Source organism: Lissotriton vulgaris, chromosome 6, assembly GCF_964263255.1.
Source record: "Lissotriton vulgaris chromosome 6, aLisVul1.2, whole genome shotgun sequence".
Lineage (NCBI taxonomy): Eukaryota > Metazoa > Chordata > Amphibia > Caudata > Salamandridae > Lissotriton > Lissotriton vulgaris.
In genome coordinates, this window is record NC_141694.1 from 369,346,178 (window position 1) to 369,364,435 (window position 18,258).

Sequence of the window (18,258 nt, forward strand, 5' to 3'; positions counted from 1 at the left end):
AGTGGCACAGATTGTCTGTGAGCAAATGAAATATATAGGTGTACCGAAACGTTAACGCTAAAAAGCACTTAGAACTAAATACATTAAAAAAAAATCAGCATGTTGGCCATAAATTGTAAATCCCCAAAAGGAAGGGAAACACCTGACACCAAATTAGGCAATCAGACTACTACATCTACACTCTTAATCAAAGGAAAGTGTTTCCACATCTGCAAATCTTGGTGGTTTGGCTTTATCTAAGTAGTAGTCCAGTTTACTCCATAGGGGACTTTACTTTTTTCGAAGCTTTGATTAATTAAGTATTGTGTTGTCTTCAATACGGGTAAAGCAGAAGATAACCATGTGTGGATCGAAGGGTGGTGGGCTCTTCACTGTCCAGCTAGGGGCTGATTCATAAAAGCATTTGATCTGGGAAAGTAGTACTACAGGGGTACTCTTTTACATAAACGTGCATGCATTTGCGAATTGGCCATCCAATCTCCTGTTAGTACAAGTGCAAATGTTGCTCAGTCCTTTCTATTGTTACTAAACATATCTTGAATAGTCCATAAATAATCCCATTTTGTCATAAAGTCAAATGTTTTTTGGCCAATTAAAATAAGCCATGTAAGGGTATGTAAGTGTCTTACAGGAAGTATTGGTATGTGTCCTGTACATGCCTTTGAGACTCGGCCCATATTTATTGACTTTATATTGATAGCAAATTGTATGCAGGAAGCCGATTTAGCACATTAAATTGTGGTAGGGGGTCCATTGCAAAATACCTACTAGTGTCATGGAAATGTATAATGGTATGTGGATTTTCAGGACCTTTTTTTTAAGTATGATTACATTCCAAACGATAGGGGAATCGCCATTTAGCTCAAATATAACATATGACTCAATTGTGAGACAATTCAAGCATACAATGCAGTGGTTAAGGCCTGATATAAACTTTGTTTCTAGTGTCATGCATGCCCGATGTGTTGACCAGCGTCTTCGTTGAGAGAGAGGGGAGGTGATTTTCGCTAAGCTTGAAAAACATCCAGAATTGGAGATTGCCGACCTCCAGTATCCCAAAACCTAAATCAAAGGAACTTGAAAGGAGGCTGAATGTGTTTTTGTATATTTACCCATATTTAACTGTACATGGCCCTACTTTCTCAGAAAAAAACTTCAGGTTGTCATTAGTCACAAATGAAACTAGAAATTCAGCAAATGCCACTATAACCTCGTTTGAAAAAAAGAACATCTATCCCAGAAGTCAGAGAATTCACAGTATGAAATTAGGGTACCTAGTGATAGGATGTATCCAGCAGGGTCTAACTGTGAATGCCCATATTACAGCTTCCTGGCAATGCTACTCATATTCCCAGCTATGGCTGTCACTGCCCTAAGTTCTATGAGCCAGGATTCTGGTTTTGCTAGCTATTCACCAATTCCTACCTGCAGGTGATACTGTTTATGAACCTCAGAATGCTGCTATCGTACATGTCAAGATATTGCATCTTACAAAAGGGTTCTTGGGTTTTCCAGGTAGGTGCCTTGGCACCTCTCAGAAATATCCATCCACCCTATCTGTGGCCCCAGATGTTTGTCATTGCAGCAGTTAGGGCATATGTTATGAGATTTGTCCTATGTCCACTGAACACTTTGGTCTCCTTTAACAGCACCAAGTTGAAGCCTTCCAGACGTGCTGTCTGGTTTCCTAACAACATCATGGGGACCTTCAGAAAGCTTTCCTGGGAACACACTCCGCCTATTACTTACCATTGGTTTTGTGGTTTATAACCCATATTTGCTTACTTTATTTCTTTTAGGCTATCCAGTTTGAGATTCTCTCGTCCCTTATCTAAACCCTATTTACTGTATTCTTTCATCATTAGCGAATTTCTGTCAACAGCCCTTCAAATCTTGTTCTTATTTTGTTACATTTGCTGTGCATTTCAAAGACAAGTTCAAATTTCAGTCAGGCTCTGTCTTCCAAGGAACTTGGTGTTTACTTTTCTATCTCGGACGTCAAAGTGAGAGGATTTATGTTACAATCATGCAGGCTGCTCTAGTCCTGGCCCCTTGATAGACCTCTGTTAAAAAAAAAAAAAAAAAAAAATAGTCCACTGCACTCTACACCAAACCTTCTAAGCCACTCTAATGTACTGTGCACCACTGCACTCTACAATACTCTAGTCTGTCACTGCACTTTACTCCACTTCACTCTACTCTAAAACAATTTACTCTAGGCCACTTCCTCTACTCTAAAACAATCTACTCTGCCATTGCATCCTACACCACTCTTCCAGTCAGCGCCATTTCACTTTGATACTGTAATCTACCTAGCACCACATCACACTCCCATTCTACGCCACTGCACTCTGTGCCCCTATATTCAAAACCAATACACTCTACACCACTTTACTCAAAACCAATGCACTCTTCTACACTTTTCTCTGTGCCACTGCACTGTATGCCACTAAACTCTACTGTGCGCCACTGCACTCCACACCACTATACTCTGCGCCACTGCACTCTGCTACTATACTCCACTCTGTCACTCAGTGCCACTCCACTCTGCATCACTCTACTGCACTCTATGCCACTGCGCTCTACACCAATCCACTGTACTCCAATCCATTCTACGCCACTCAAATCTACTGTGCACCACTGCACTCCATGATGCTGCATTCTCCACCACTTCACTCTATGCTTCTCTGCACCACTCTATTCTATGCCAATGCAGACTACCCCACTCAAAATATGCACTACTACACTCTTCTCCACTGTACTACTATACTCTACACCATGCCTCGCCACTGCATTTTACTCTGCATCACTCAACTCTGCCACTCTACTCCAATGTGATGTACACAACAAAATTATATGTCACTCCCACTCTAATCTATTCTGCACCATTCCCCTTCATGCCACTGCACGCCACACCTCTGTACTCTACCCTGCAGCATTCCACGACACTCCAAACCTCTGCACTCTTTCCTGCACCACTCCACTGTACATGTCTGCACTCTACCCTGCACCACTTCTCTCTGCGACCCTCCTCTCTGCGACCCTCCTCTCTGCGACCCTCCTCTCTGCGACCCTCCGCTCTGCGACCCTCCGCTCTGCGACCCTCCGCTCTGCGACCCTCCGCTCTGCGACCCTCCGCTCTGCGACCCTCCGCTCTGCGACCCTCCGCTCCACTCTGACACTCCAGTGTACAACACTCTCCACTCTATGCCACTCTACAACACTACTTCACTCTACAACGCTACTCCTCTCTACGATGTTCTATGAAGCTTTTTCCATGACACTCCATTCTACTCTCTACTATGACGCACAACTCCACTCTATGCCATTCCACTCTCCTACACTACTCCACTCTGACAATCTACTCTGCTACACTCTTCTCCACTCTGATACGCTACTCCACTTAACACCACTCCCCTCTGACACTACTCCTTCCACAACACTCTGCACCACTCCATGGCACACCGTTTCACTCATCTCTACTTTACACCACTCTGTGCCACTCAATATCACTCCAATCTACTCTACTTTATGACACTGTACTCTCCTTTAACACCCCCTCCCTATCTTTTAGTCATGCTGAAGTGAAGTCACGCTGGTGTACAACATGGCTTAAACGTATTAACACAGTCAGTAGCTCCTGCATTTGCAAGATCTATTGACTTTGCCGGTTACTGTTCAATAGGTCTCACGAAGGGGGATCAGCAGCTTAAATCACCAATCTGCTCATTCTGTGATAGTAAGATTAGTGTCTTGTTGAAGGAATGGAGAGAACATTGTTTATAGAACCATAAAACCATACCATAAATCACACAGTTATGAAAAAATAAAAATAAAAATCACAAAATGATATAGTATACAAAAATAAATTGAACGGCTATACTGTCATTTAATCAGGCTCTTTGGCCTGGCTTATATTGCGCAGCTTGCTTGTTACTACAAACCATCAGCCAAAATCTCAGGAACCAGGAGCTAGAATTTACACATAGGCTTCTGACTACTATACAATATTATCTAGCACAATTACATATTGTTAATCTTATCTTTAGTGCTCTTTATACAAAATTAGCTAACTAGATGAAATGTTTTGATTAGATCTCAGTAGTTAAATGAAATAAGAGAAGCGGGCATAACATGGATACATATCACTAAGTTTAGTAAAGTTAGAATGTCAAAATATTGAAATCCACTCCACTGACTGCCAGGCCTATAAAAGTGAGATTGAAAAAAGGGCCCATAATCAGTGAAAATTAGAAAATTAATGGATAAAATTAGATATATGAAGGCATGTGACAAATACACAAAAAGTGTTGCGATCTGGGCGTTCCTGTAAGGTTATGTTAAACACGTACAGTCTGAAAATGCATTATGGTGCATGGGCATAAACAAAAGCTAATATTCAGTTAAAAATAATTTTTCATTTTGCTGTTAACACAATGGATTTGAATAGCCAAGCCACTGCATTGCAGAGGTGTATTTTCTGTTGTAAATAAGAGCATGAGTTTCAGTTGGGCAGAATACTGTGCAAAACGTGCAAGTCATTTACAGCATTTTCCTTTGGTTTTGCAGATACTTGCACTTTAACCATTTGGAAACGGTGGAGCCAGAATCATTTCATCACCTACCAAAGCTTGAGAGGCTGTAAGTATTTTTCATTTATTTACTCCTTTTAATAGTAAAGACTGTACATGGCATGTTGTATTCTAGTGCTGGAGTCCTGGTACATACCTGTGGATGTGTCGTGAATATGAACTTTATTATCTTTCATTTACAGGTTCTTACATAACAATCGAATTGCTCGCCTGGCTCCTGGAACGTTCAATCACTTGGAGTCCATGAAGAGATTGTAAGTGAATTTTCTCTAACCCAAATCTTTAAACTATACACAGATAAACAACTAAGCATGAGACTAAAGTGTTCTCGATGGCAACACAACTTCAGATCATAATATAATCTGACCGTAATGTCAAGTTTTTGTGTGTTTAATTTTTTGTACAGTTGTGAAGTCAGTTGTTGCACATACAAAAGCTATGCCATGTCAAACTCTCTTGGTCTTTGTCAAGCAATACTGGGGCCCTTAAGGCACGATGCATTCTCTCAGAACTCACTGCCCCATGCCACATTGCCCTGCCCTTCCCAAATGTCCACTTTTCAGCAAAAACGTCCATGAGCTAATGCCTTCAAGTGGGCATTAATTATAGTCCTGTATACTACCTGGGCTGAATGCAGGAGCCATACACTCTGGCCATAAACACAGGGTTAGTCTTAATGTGTGTCCACTTTACCTACCAGACATTGTTTGCAATATCAGGCAAGAGGGAACATTAGTATTAATCATTCCCCCCAGAACAGGATGCCTTTCAAAGACTGAGTCAAAGCATCATGATCACTGTCTGAGCAGGAAATTACAGCCATTTCTTCAATTGCCCCTTTTTAAAGTAAATCCTCCCTTTCTGTTCAGATATTGTGCGCCCGTTGCCAGGCTGCATGATAAGGTTGACAGTCATCGAGGCTAGCTGAAGAGTTACAATAGAACAGCTTTTTTAGTTCCTTTGCCTCCAGATCAGGGCTTATCCGCTGCCTCTGTCAAGGAGTGTGTCCCCTCCTGAGATTAATATGTCACATTGAAGTCACCAATAAGTGAAACCGGTACTTTGTTGTAATAAGATTCAATAGTTTCCGAAAGCTGTAGGAGAATATCTGTTTCTAGGCGTGGAGCGGTTATATGCATTACATATTTTGACTGTGAATCCTTCCTGAAAGTCTTCTACTACTGCAAGGAGGCCTAGGGTGTCCATGCATAATCTTCTTATTTTACAAGCAGTGGTATTCTTGATTATAATCAGTAGACCCCAAGTCGAACATCCCACTTTTGATGGTAGAGCCTCTAATTAAATGAGGAATATCTGTTCCAAAATACTGGATAGTTGTCTAGGTATTGTGGAGTAAAGAGATGTCATGGTGATTTATAAAACCTCCTCACACTGGATCAATCGGCTTGGGCATAATGTCAGCAATGTTTCTTGAAAGTAATTTTAATAGGGGACTCTGTAGTTTATTTGCACTAATACCCTTAGCCCTATTCAACTCCTTCCTAATGCCCATAAAGACGCGGGTCGCCTAGTCTATTCCAATGCCATCTGTACTAAGTGGGCTCCCAAGTTTTATATAATCCGTGTTTAGTTCTTTAATATGCATTACACCAGCGGGAGAGTACTGTTTAGACAAGGAAGTCCTAGGCAGTCAGCCTACCTCTGCTATGTCAGGGCCCAGAAAACGACTGTTTGGGGCAGGATTAGTCCTTTTGGACAAATCTTAATCAATGTCGTATATGAGTGAAATGGAGGATTAAACTTAAATTAAATTCCTGACTTGGTTATATTAGCCGTGGTAAATGAGGTATGTAGATCCAAGCTGATAAATCTCAGAAAGCGATCTGTCAATCAGCTGTTTCCTCATTGTTGTTACCTTCCCTGCCTGTGCCCCGTTCCACCGCGGGTGTTCCCGTTTGCGTGGAGGGCACGTCGGCAGACATTGGGTCCCCGCTCCCATTGACTGGTGGTTGTCAGGTGGGACGCCAGACTCTTGACATCACTGATTTAACCGGGATGACTTTCTTTGCGCACAGCGAACGCGCACAGCGAATATGCGCCGAAGTTGCGCCAAAGTTAAGCCCGTCTGCGCCCGTCCGCACCAAGGACGCGCCAGGGGCCAGGCGGGCGGGGCCTCATTTTGAACTTCCAGAAAATTGTGAGCTGTACTCTCATGCCACCCTTCTTGCACTTAGACCCCCGTCTAAGCTTTGCCATTTGACCTTCCCTCCTGAGATTCTTGTCAACACCCAATGTTGTAAAGGGGCCAGGAGATCTACACGCCCCCGACATTATCATCATAGAAAACAGGCCAAACCAGGAATCAATTCACCTGCCCCTAATTTCCTTAACGAAGCTGGCTTGCTTATAAATGCTAGGTCTTTGGTCCGTAATAATGTTGCATTCAACGACTTTGTCTCTCAAAATAAGCCTCCCTGGGTCTTTATCACTGAAACCTGGGGTTCTGAAGCTTCAGGTCCAGATCTGGTGGAGGCAGTTCCGGAGGGCTATTTTCTGTCCAGGATGGATAGGAGGGGTCACAGGGGGGGTCACAGGGGGGCGGGCTGGGAATCCTGTTTAGAGACACTTTCACCTGCCGCATTGAGCCTCTTTCTGCCTTCTGACAACTTAGCCTCCTTCTCGGGCATTCTTTGTTATAGACGCCCCCCCCCCCTCTCCCCGGGCCAAGACAGACTTTCCTTCTGGACATTCTTAAACTTATCGAGCCTTATGTTGATAAGCCACAATTTAGCATCTTGGGTGATTTCAACTTTCATTTAGAGGCCTCAGATGCTAAGGACACATTAGCACTTGTAGACGGCTTCGCGGCATGCGGGTTGGCTCAACTGGTTAATGGCCCTACACATTTGGCTGGCCATACGCTGGATGGCTTTTCGAATTATGCCAGACTTACGACTGGCACACCCATCCCTCTTTCTTGGTCCGATCATCGGGCAGTTCCTTTCCATTGCAAAGTAATTTCCACTCCCTGTAATAAATCTAAGAGCAGTGTGTGGGAAACCAGAAGGAATTACAGAGCAATCAACGATGACACTATGTCACCTTTAATGAATGCTCTTAGCTGTACTTCCTTGGCTGATCCCAATAGGGCTGCCTCTGATCTCTCCAGCGCCTTAGCCATTGCCATAAACACCCTTGCCCCGGCCAAACGGCACTATTCAGCCCGAAAAAGTCCTTCTCAACCCTGGTTTTCTGACCGCTTAAGATCTATGCGTCAGAAATGCAGACGACAAGAGAGGTCTTGGAACGCTCGTCCTGATTTACAGGGAAAAGCCTTGAACAAATCCCTACTCGGAGATTATTAGAAGGCGATTGTCGAAGAAAAAAGGTGCCATTTTACATATCTCAAGGCCTCCCTTAAATCTTCAAGAGACCTGTTTAATATAATCGACTCTCTTTCGGCACCTAAATCAGCCGATCCCACCATCCAAACACAGGAACTCTGTAATAACTTAGCAAGTTTCTTTCATTCTAAGATTGCGGATATCTATAGCTCACTTGAAAGCAGCAATCTTGAGCTCGATGCCAACACAACAGGTCCCCTTCCCTTACCAATCCCCCCTACTGTCGATGAAGTTGGTGTTCCACCTAAACCGCAGCTCACGTGTTTCCCCCTCCTGTCCCTAGATGATCTTAACCTCCTACTCGATGCCACCAAGTCGTGCTCGCCCCTCGATCTTTGCCCTCTAAAAATTTTGAAGACCTGTAGAGAGTCTGTTCTTCCCCCTTTACTAGAGGTTATGATCATGGCGATCAGCGAGGGGATTTTCCCCTCCCCTTGGAAGACAGCCGTTGTTAAGCCACTGCTTAAGAAGCCCTCTCTTGACCCGGGAATACTGAAAAACTATTGTCCAATTTCCCTATTCCCTGCCCCTGCTAAGATCTTGGAGTCTCATATAAATCGTAACCTATCTGTCTTCATCGAGAATTCCAACTTGTTAGATTCCTCTCAACATGAGTTTCGGGCAGCCCATAGTACTGAGTCTGCCCTCACGGTGGTGACCAATAAAATCCGGTCTGAGGTTGACAGGGGACATTCTGCTCTGCTAGTGTTATTAGATTTCACAGCAGCTTTTGACACCTTGTCCCCGTCAATCCTGATCTCCAGGCTCAAGGAAATCGGTTTAGAGGGTCATGCCCTTAGTTTACTCTCCTCCTTCCTTCATCATATGGAGCAGAGAGTTAAAATGGGCGATTTCTTTCCGATTCTCAAGAAGTGCAATGTGGGGTTCCTCAGGGCTCGTCGTTGAGCCCCTTATTATTTAACATCTATGTTACCCCACTTGCTAATGTGGTAAGATCCTTTGGTCTTGATGTATTATCGTACGCCGATGACACTCAGATCCTGGTATCTATCACCCAGCCAGCTAGCGATGTTGCCCCCAAGTTCAGAGCATGTATGGAAGCAGTCTCTCGCTGGATGGTCCGTAATTTTCTAAAACTAAACGGCGAAAAGACTGAAATCATGGTCTTTGGAGGGAGCCAAGATCTTTGGTCAAAGGATTGGTGGCCCCCGTCCTTGGGAGAATGCCCCCGCCCCACTCTTACCGCCAAGAATCTTGGAATCCTAATTGACCCCGCTTTGTCATTCGACTCCCAGGTAAATAGGACAGTGTCAACTTGTTGTGGCATAATTAGAATTCTTAGGAAAATCGCCCCCTACCTGTCCCTGGTAGCTCGGAAACAAGCAACATTTGCTTTAGTTTCATCTAGGCTAGATTATTGCAATGCCCTTTATAGTGGCATCAGCAAAGGCTCCATCCACCGTCTTCAAATGGTGCAGAATGCTGCGGCCAGGATGGTCTTAAACCTTCCTAGACTCGCTTCTGCAACCATAGCCAGAAGGGACCTTCACTGGCTTCCGATTCCATCTAGGATCTCTTTTAAACTTCTCTGTCTGGCCCACAGTGCTATACATGGCTCAGGCTCGGAGGGAATCGGGTCTCTTCTGTGTGTTTACACCCCCTCAAGAACCCTCCGGTCATCATCTAAGAACATGCTTTCGGTTCCCAGTTTTGCTAAGGTGAGATGGGGAGGTAGAGCCTTTTCCACCTTGGCTCCAAAACTTTGGAACTCCCTCCCCCTGGAGCTTTCTAGCCAGTCTTCTTTGGCGGTTTTCAGGAAACATTTGAAGACCTGGCTTTTCGCCCAGGCATACAAGGGATCGAGCTCTTAGCGGTCTTGTGGTCCTGTTATCTGGTAGCTTGGACTTCTCTGTCTGTCTGTTTTTTGCGCCTTGATGCCCCTTGGGGCTAAGTATGCGTGGTACAAAATGCCATTCAATCATTCATTCATAAGTCTTTCCACGAGAGCCCTGTCTCCAACGACCAATGTTATATAATCGTGTATCTCTCTTGGTAATGAATAGCACTGTAGACTAATGATGTGGCCATATTATACAATAGCACTGCTGTATGGCCCTGATCCACTGCATGACCTTGTTCTTGAGCGACTCAGTGCCCTCTAATGTACTGGGCCGGAGTTTAGGTACCATATCATGTATACCGGCCATCCCTTTTATAGACCATGGTTCCTTATTGGCATTGTTAAAGTTATTGCTGGTTGGTTACTCATAATTATAACTCGTTTTTGAAGTAATATAACCCTCATGAGAAGTGTTACTGGTCTGTCGGTGAATAGCTGCTACAAGAGGGTGCCTTTTTAATATTTAATTTGCTGACCATGGTTGATTTGCAGATCCCTTCCCTTTCCCCTTATCGTTTCCCTTGTTATGTGCTCTTTACTAGAGCATCTGCAAGTCTGGCAATAAGGAGGTGACTCTGTAACCCCCTTTGGTGGTAGATTTTCTACCCACTACTTGTCACAGTCATTGTCAAATACAAAGTTTTAAAAATTCCTCTAATCTCGCAGAAAGTGTTGAGACCACATTTTTGACCTCACTTAGTTCCTCCCTTAGAAGTTCCATTGCGCCATTTACAGCAGTTGCTTCACCCAATGTACAAAAAGCTTCTGTTTTGGGAGCACATTTATTCGTGTGTGTGTGAGCCATGATGTTTGGAGATATCAGAGAACTTTTACCATTAGGGGATTGATTATAGGGCTTCAGAAGCAACTTGTAAGGGTGGCTCAGTATAATTGGGGTATTGGATTAGTTTAGTATTGCCGTTCCAATTAAAGAATTTATGAACTTCACCAAATGCTTTAGGGGTCTTAGTGGTTTTCTCTTGATACAGGACAGACTCGAGTTATCAACGAGGAGATCTATTTCTTCCAAAGTCCAACTATCTGCCTCATGTTCCTAGCTGTACCCTTTACTGATTCGTTAGCCTTCCGTTTCCCCATAATTCCAGTTTTGGTACAGATTCTGTGGAGAGCACTCATTATTGCTAACAAAGCAAACAAGCAGATATTTACGCTGATATACAAGTGCAACAAATCTTCCTTTTCATCCACCAGTATTGTCAGCCAGATGTCTAATATAGACGCTTAAGTTTACTTTGCTAGAGTCGAAATTACCTCTTTGAAGATCAGGTCAAGGCGTCCAAAGGCAAATGATGTGTAAGGGGCTATATGCCTACTGAAAATCCAGTTTAAAGTATAAAAGGGTGCCTTGCCCTGCCTCTTCCTGGATAAAACAGGTCCGCCCTTGACACTGGCTTTGCCTGCACTACGGGGGTTTGGTGGCACTTTTCTTTAGCACTAAACAGGGTAGAGCTGGGTGCGGCCCTCCTGTGCCCTCTCAGTGGCTGATGGAACTCCTAGTCCCCTAGGTAAGAGTCCTGGTGGTGAGGGCACACATCTCTCCAACCTTTTGCTTGGGCCCTATGCTACCAAAGCGAGTGTTCTCTCTTGTTTTTTCCTCTTGATGTGCTGTAATGGTGTATACATATTGTGTTTTATATTTGCTCGTACCTGTTGTATTTATTGAGCCGCTCATTATGCAATTAATAAAGGTAAAATATCAGGCTAGTTAGTCGTTTTGCTTTGTCCTGTGTGCTATCCGACCCCAGAACATATCCCTTCACTCCCCTGTCCTCATCAGCTCAGAAAGGAAGATGAAGGATTAAATAGGTTTGACATTGTGCTGATAGTGAATATAGGCATTTTTTTCACATGCTTTTACAACGCATGCCATAACAACGCGGTCGTTACAATGACTGCGTTTTTTCGCATATTGTTACAACGCAAGTCGGAAGAACGACTTGCTTTTAGGGGGCGCTGGATGTTGGAATAGTATCCATTACTATTCCAACTCCAGTCTGTGCAGATACAAGGGAAGGTGTTGGATTTTAAATCCAATACCTTCTTCCCCCTAACGCAAGTCGTTCTTCCAACTTGCGTTGTAACGGTATGCGAAATAAGACGCGGTTGTTGTAACAACCGCGTTGTCATGGCATACGTTGTGTAGCATGCGAACAAAACTATGTTTACCGCTGATACCTGCCCATAGCTTTGCTCCGGCATGAATTTTGCGAATAGTTTCACTGTCATATTTAGGTAAATAGTCAAACATGAGACTTACACCTAGGTCCTAGCCCAAAAGATTCTGCTTACCCCCACCTCCTCTGGCCCCCTCTAACTCCCTCTTTGTATCTGTGCTCTCCCTAGCCCTCCTGCCCACCTTCTGTTGTCCATGTGATTTCCCATTCTTCCTCCCTCTATGCTTCCAGGTTACCTCACTCCCCAAGTGGGTTTGGTGATGAGCCATTACGAAAATAAGGTGGACAGGAGAGAAGCACGTGGGTGAGGGGAGCGGACAGGTGAAAAGGGATCAGGGAGCACTTGGCTAAAAATAATATTAAAAATGCTATGACAGAGCCAGAAAGAATAAGGTAAAAATATATATATTTTAAAAGCACATTAACGTTGTTTGGGTCATAGCGCTTTCTGTTTTTTGCAATTAAATTTAGACAAGCTCCATAGAAGCCGTGCAGCTGTTGGGCATGGAAGCAAATATTTGCAAAAGCCATAGCTCTCAAGTGCAAAACCTATTGGCATTTGCCTTTGTTTGTTTAGAATGGCGATGCACTTTCTTTTATTTGGCTAGTTGAGTGTGCAGTGGAGACATTGACATAAGGAAGATGCAGTCCTAGATCAAAGACAGGAGGTAGCGAGGCAGACAATCCCTTTTCGTGTTGCAGCATGGCTTGATAATAGGCAGGGCTCTCTCTAGTCCCGCTCTTGCTTGCTTTCCAATCGCAAGTAAAAACTGTGGACTAATTACCTCCGAGTATCTGATCCTGAACGTGCTTTGAAGTTCCCATCAAAGGCGTCGGCAGACTTCAGTCCTTCCCATTAGAGGCTCGTGCACTGTGTAGATACATCTGGTGACTTTGAGCCAAGGCACAGTCACTTACAGGTGCGTTGAACTAATTTGTAGCTTGAAAGCCTTATACTAACCGCATGCGAGAACAACCCACTTATGTCTTCCCTCTGATCCCGTTTCCTCAGGTTTAATCTGAAACCGATTCTGAGGATAATGTCCCTGAAATGGGTTTAGGAAGATGTCTCATAAGATTTTTTTAGTGATCTCCTATTTAGGACTAGCCTCCTTCAGCTGCTGGGAAAACGCATACATTTATTCAAAAGTAAATCTCTGGCATATATCAAATAGACCAGAAAGTGTCAGTTCGCAGAATTTCTACAAGCTCATTTCTTAAAAAATATCGAGGGTTTCTATTATTCCAAAGGCTAATGCTTGGGTGTTATGTATTTGTTGTAACAGGCCAACTGTGCTTTTGGTTTATTCCGATTGCTTCAGATGAACGTCTCAAAATAATAACGCATATAACCGATGTTCACAGTTTGTGCAGCACAAAGCTCTGTGCCTCGGGTACCATGGCCTAGAGTCTAATATTTTGAGAAATTGAAGTAAAATGGCTGGTTCCCACTCTAGCACAGCTTGTGCTTTTCCTTCTTTCTTCTCATTCCAGGAACTATCAACTCTCACTTGGCATGCTCAGGGATTTCAGATTTCTATGTGATGTCCAGGCCATGCCCTCAAATGTATTCTCTTGCAAGATTTTCTTGCAGCCACCTAACAAAACGCATTGGTAAAGTCAACCAGTCTGTCCCACAATGTTGAATATAGTCAATGTTATCAGCAGCCTAGCAAGTTTGTTTTTCATCAAAGGCTTTGCAGAAGAAGAAGGGGGAGCTGCCCAGCACACTGAATCTTATTAGCAGCCGACATGCCAGGCAAGCTGAACGTGGTTGCTAGGGAAAGCAAATGATTGATCTGAAGAATCATTACACTTGGTGCTCCTGATAGGAAACATCTTAAACTTGCTCACCTCTTCCGATATGGGTGCCAGCCTTCTTTGAATCTCTTCTCCCTGATTGTAGCTAGTGCCAACTTATTTATAGTATTTTGCTTGCATCGTGCTTGCTCCCAGAAGAGAGGCCTTCAACCACTGTCTGCCCTCCAGCAACTTCTGCTAATGGGGACCACTTTTTATCTCAAAAAAGGTTTTGTGTGAAATAGGAGTTGTCAATATTGGAACCCCTAATATGATTGAGAACAGAAAACAGATTACAAACACTGGAGGAAATGTGAGTAGAGGAGTGATCTCAATAACCTGCGGTGCACCTACGTTTAGGATTACCCCTACATGATAAACATTTTTGTGCAACAAACAGACTGAAACCTGAGGCTAGATTCCCCTCACAGAAAATGGCCTGGCCAACCCACCACAACATCATCTTCAGTCTTTTTCGGGAAGTAGGATACACATTGTTTCTGCAAGAGAAAGTCTTAGGGAGTATTAATTCTGTTCGATGACATGTACTATTCAATTCAATTAATCTTTATTCGATATTTTTCAATCATAAAATACACATATAAAATACATTTATATAAAACCAAGTGTTCCAGACTTTATAAAATACAATTATTATTAAAAGATAATTGTTAAAACAAAAAAATATATATATAATAAATAATATTTGCATTCATTAGCTATATCCAAAAAAAAGCACATAAAAGCAATATGGCCACAGTACCTATCAGAGGGGAAACATCAATCATAATAATGTTCACTTCATTAATGCAGAATAGAACCTACATTGGCAACCAAACTATTCCTTCCTGAGACCCATGTCCAGCTCAAAAACTTAGCCATCGCTATGACCACAGGTTCCCTTGTATCTGTCTTTAAAATTCGCAATGCTATTTGGCTTGTTCTTGTGCCACTATTTAGACAGATCAGCTTTTGCCATTTTTTGCGGGGACCCTTATATGACATGTACTAACAAAACATGCTGGGAACACGATAAGCCTGCTCTACAGAGCAACTCTCCCACTGTTTCCCAGAAGTTGCAAAACTGCATGTACCCATTAGTTGGAGTTTTAAATTTATAGGGGAAACCTACTGTGAATGGGAACTGGTTGCTTCAATACTCTTAAGGATTGTCAAAATAAGCAGGCATCCCACTCCAGAAATTTGAAGTGGTACATCAAAATGAGATCCTGCTCTGTCACTCTCTAGATATTGTAGGTGTGAGCTGGCCATTTCCTCTAGGTTAGCATTAGACCCGATCTGTGCCTAGCCTCCGCTACACTATTTTGCAGCTGCTGCCGACTTGGGATTCCCATATCTTGCCCAACAAGTCTGCACCCAGGACCTGGAGAGAACTGTTAAGAGCTTTGCATGCAAATAGAGACGAACCTTCTGGAGTAATGGCTCTGCCTGGTGAGCAAGCCTCCCTGCACCATTTCCAGTACACACTTGGTGGTCACTCCAGGGTTGAAGAGGTACACCTCTCTGCTTCCCTCCTCCTAGTCGGGTAGACTCACACCTATAAGAATGCGTTCAAATTCATCCTTATCCCCATCATCTGTTAGAATGGTTATATCTGGATCTTAAGTTGGTTAGCCCTTACCAACCCCAAGGTAACCATGGTTTTAAGTTCCCAGGACCCAAAACCCTAAACTGAAAGATAGCATGGTCTTCTTGATCAAGTTTCAGTTTAGATTTCTTTGTCAGAACAAATGTTTGAAGATGTATGTATTTATTTAAGATTTGCCTCACCAGACCTGGTTCGCTATCATGTGTACCCTTTGGGCTGATAGACTTGGATTTTTTTGGGGACACAAAATTGGCTTATCACAGGATGTCATAACCTCTGGTATCCGAGGGGTGTGTATTAAAACGTAACAAACAGATGCATATGTATGTATGTCTACAGAAGCCTTTGGTCAGGTGCAGTACCATTTTTTTGTTTTTATTAGTCTGTGTATCTTGTGTGATGTGTGGTACCAAATTGGGATATAGGATATGTGTAGGCCGCGGAATCCTTCGGATCTGCAATGTTGCCACTGGAGCTGCACATCATACCATGCAGGTTTAAATTTCTGTTGGAGCATTAGCATGATTATCTTGACCCCCCTCACCCACCACCCCTCCACTCCGGAAAATCTTTCCAACAGATATATGGTTATATCTGCCGATTCAGTGACAGCAAATGGAGCCCACAATATCTACAGCAGAGGTCTTCAAACTTTTGTCGGCTGAGCCCTCCCATCTAAACCTTTGTAAATGTCGACCCCCCCCCCCCGCCCCCCCCCCGCCCCCCCCCCCCCCCCCGCCCCCCCCCCCCCCCCCCCCCACCCCTGACAAAAAAGTTCTGGAAGCTGGTACTCTGCAACATTGATGGCCATTCCCTCCTGCAGAGCCCAAAAAAATTACATTGGTGCTTTATTTTTCACATAGAATACAACATTTAGGATAGATTAGTAACATCATTCCCAAAACACAGGTTTGGGGTGTGCCTGTTTTTCTCCACAGAGACAGTCAATGTGTGGATGGATTCTTGCTTCTGCCATCCTTAGATTGTGCTCCACTTCCAGTCTTGAGCAGTACCCGGAAACGGGAGTGCTCACAAAAGTTTGTAATCTATTTTTTGCTGTTTTATATAGTGCGAGAATGAGGAGTAAGTTGTCTGAATGCAGGTTGCATTCCCAGACACAGCTGAAGTTAATCAGCATGTTATTGAGGGATGGCATAGGGTTTCAGATACAAGTTACACTATTGCTTTTATGACATTATTCAGTGTCCAGGGATCAAGGGTGGAGGAAATAAATATTGTGCTCATCCTGAAACAAACTTCCAGTCTTGTGATTAGGGTTGTCAGCACATTATATTGATGTCCCAGTTGGTACAAAAATCAGCAGTCCCCTAAAGCTTATTTTCAGCACTTATCTGTGCATGCTTTGAACAGAAATAATTGTAATGGTGTTCTAGGGCTGCCTGAATCATCCATGACTGATAATGAAAGAAAACAAAGATTGAAAAGTCACATTGCAAATGTATACATACAATTTTATTTATAACCCTATTTAGTGTGAAGACAAGGCCTTTGCAGGCTCTTTAAACAACACATGGCAGGCATTTTTCGTTTTGTAACCCTACTTTATAGGCAGAGTGGGGGCCCATGGGGTACTCGAACTACAAAACAAACAGCCTTTGTAACCAGTTTATAAGGGTATGTAAATATTGTAATTGCATTTATACAGTGCTTACCCCTAACAAGGCGTCAAAGCGCTTTTTGGGTGATTAGAACGCTACTCCCGAAACCCATAAAGGTTAAGTGGTGAATTAGTATAGATAAATATGAAAGTCATTTGAGTGCTGGATATATGTAACTCTCCCAAAAAATTTATCAAGTTTAGTAGTGCTTAACTCGTGTCTGGCTGGTCAATTACACATGGTGTATAGCTGGTTACACATAGGAACATGGGTGAAATATGGACACGAATGTTCAGAGTTCATTTAAGGAAGCACCAGGCTCACCTCAGCTCTGAAGCTGGGTCAAGTCCATTCACTGAGGTAGTGGAGCCTGGGTAAAGCGCTAAACACGTAGTCCTGTCCCTTTACCTGCGACATCAAAACAGTAGTAAAGGTCAAACAAAAGCCCGAACAAAAAAATACTACATAAAAAGATACTGTCTGGGGTCAGGTGTTTTATTTTACATGATGCTAGTTCTTTTAGTGAGACCTTAACCTTTGTACGATTTGAAATAGTTTTTGAAGCAAACGAAAATCGGAGTGGCAGCATTGGCTAAATTTGTCAGACGGCGCAGGGATCCTACTAAATTTGGAGCGGGATAAAATTAGCATTGGGTGCCAAAGGGAATATCTTACTCTCAAGCAGCTGCAGCGACCGTTTATATCCACAAGATTTCAGTAATGCGACTAGTAACAGTACATGCAGCCCTTGAGAACATCAAAAATATGAACTTTTGGTGCAGGTAACTCTTGAATGCAATATACAATCCCATTATTAACAACCTCTGCACTCTTCTCCACAGGAAATTATATTATTGCAAAGTTACAATTGTCGTGTAGATTCTACAGGCTAGTATGTGTCCCTAAATACAGCATCAAACACTAATAAATGATTGTAGTTGTTTTATGCGCTATCTCATTGTTTTATATACTCCACTTCTTTATTTATTTATAACGTTTTATAAACCACGAATTCAGGAGATGCTCCCCATACCTTATTAAGTGGCCTATTTACCATGCTGCATGATTCGTGAACATGTTCAGATGCCTGAAGTCATGTAATAACAAGCAAAACTATTTTCAGTCATAGCCAACCCAATAGCCTGGATCCGAAGACTCCATCTGAATACATTGATCCCAAAGTGGACAATAAAGGAAAAAGCTTCCTTTACCAGTCA

At 43.0% G+C, this 18,258-nt stretch overlaps 1 protein-coding gene across 2 annotated transcripts in view; it reads left to right on the top strand.

Annotated features, from left to right (window-relative positions):
* The window catches only part of PXDN (peroxidasin), a 582,246-nt gene that overhangs the window by 270,932 nt on the left and 293,056 nt on the right, over positions 1-18,258 (top strand). For both annotated transcript variants that reach the window (XM_086926391.1, XM_086926392.1), the window contains 2 exons: positions 4,570-4,641; positions 4,775-4,846. In XM_086926391.1, the coding sequence (XP_086782517.1) occupies positions 4,570-4,641; positions 4,775-4,846 (144 nt within the window). The remainder of the gene's footprint in view (positions 1-4,569; positions 4,642-4,774; positions 4,847-18,258) is intronic.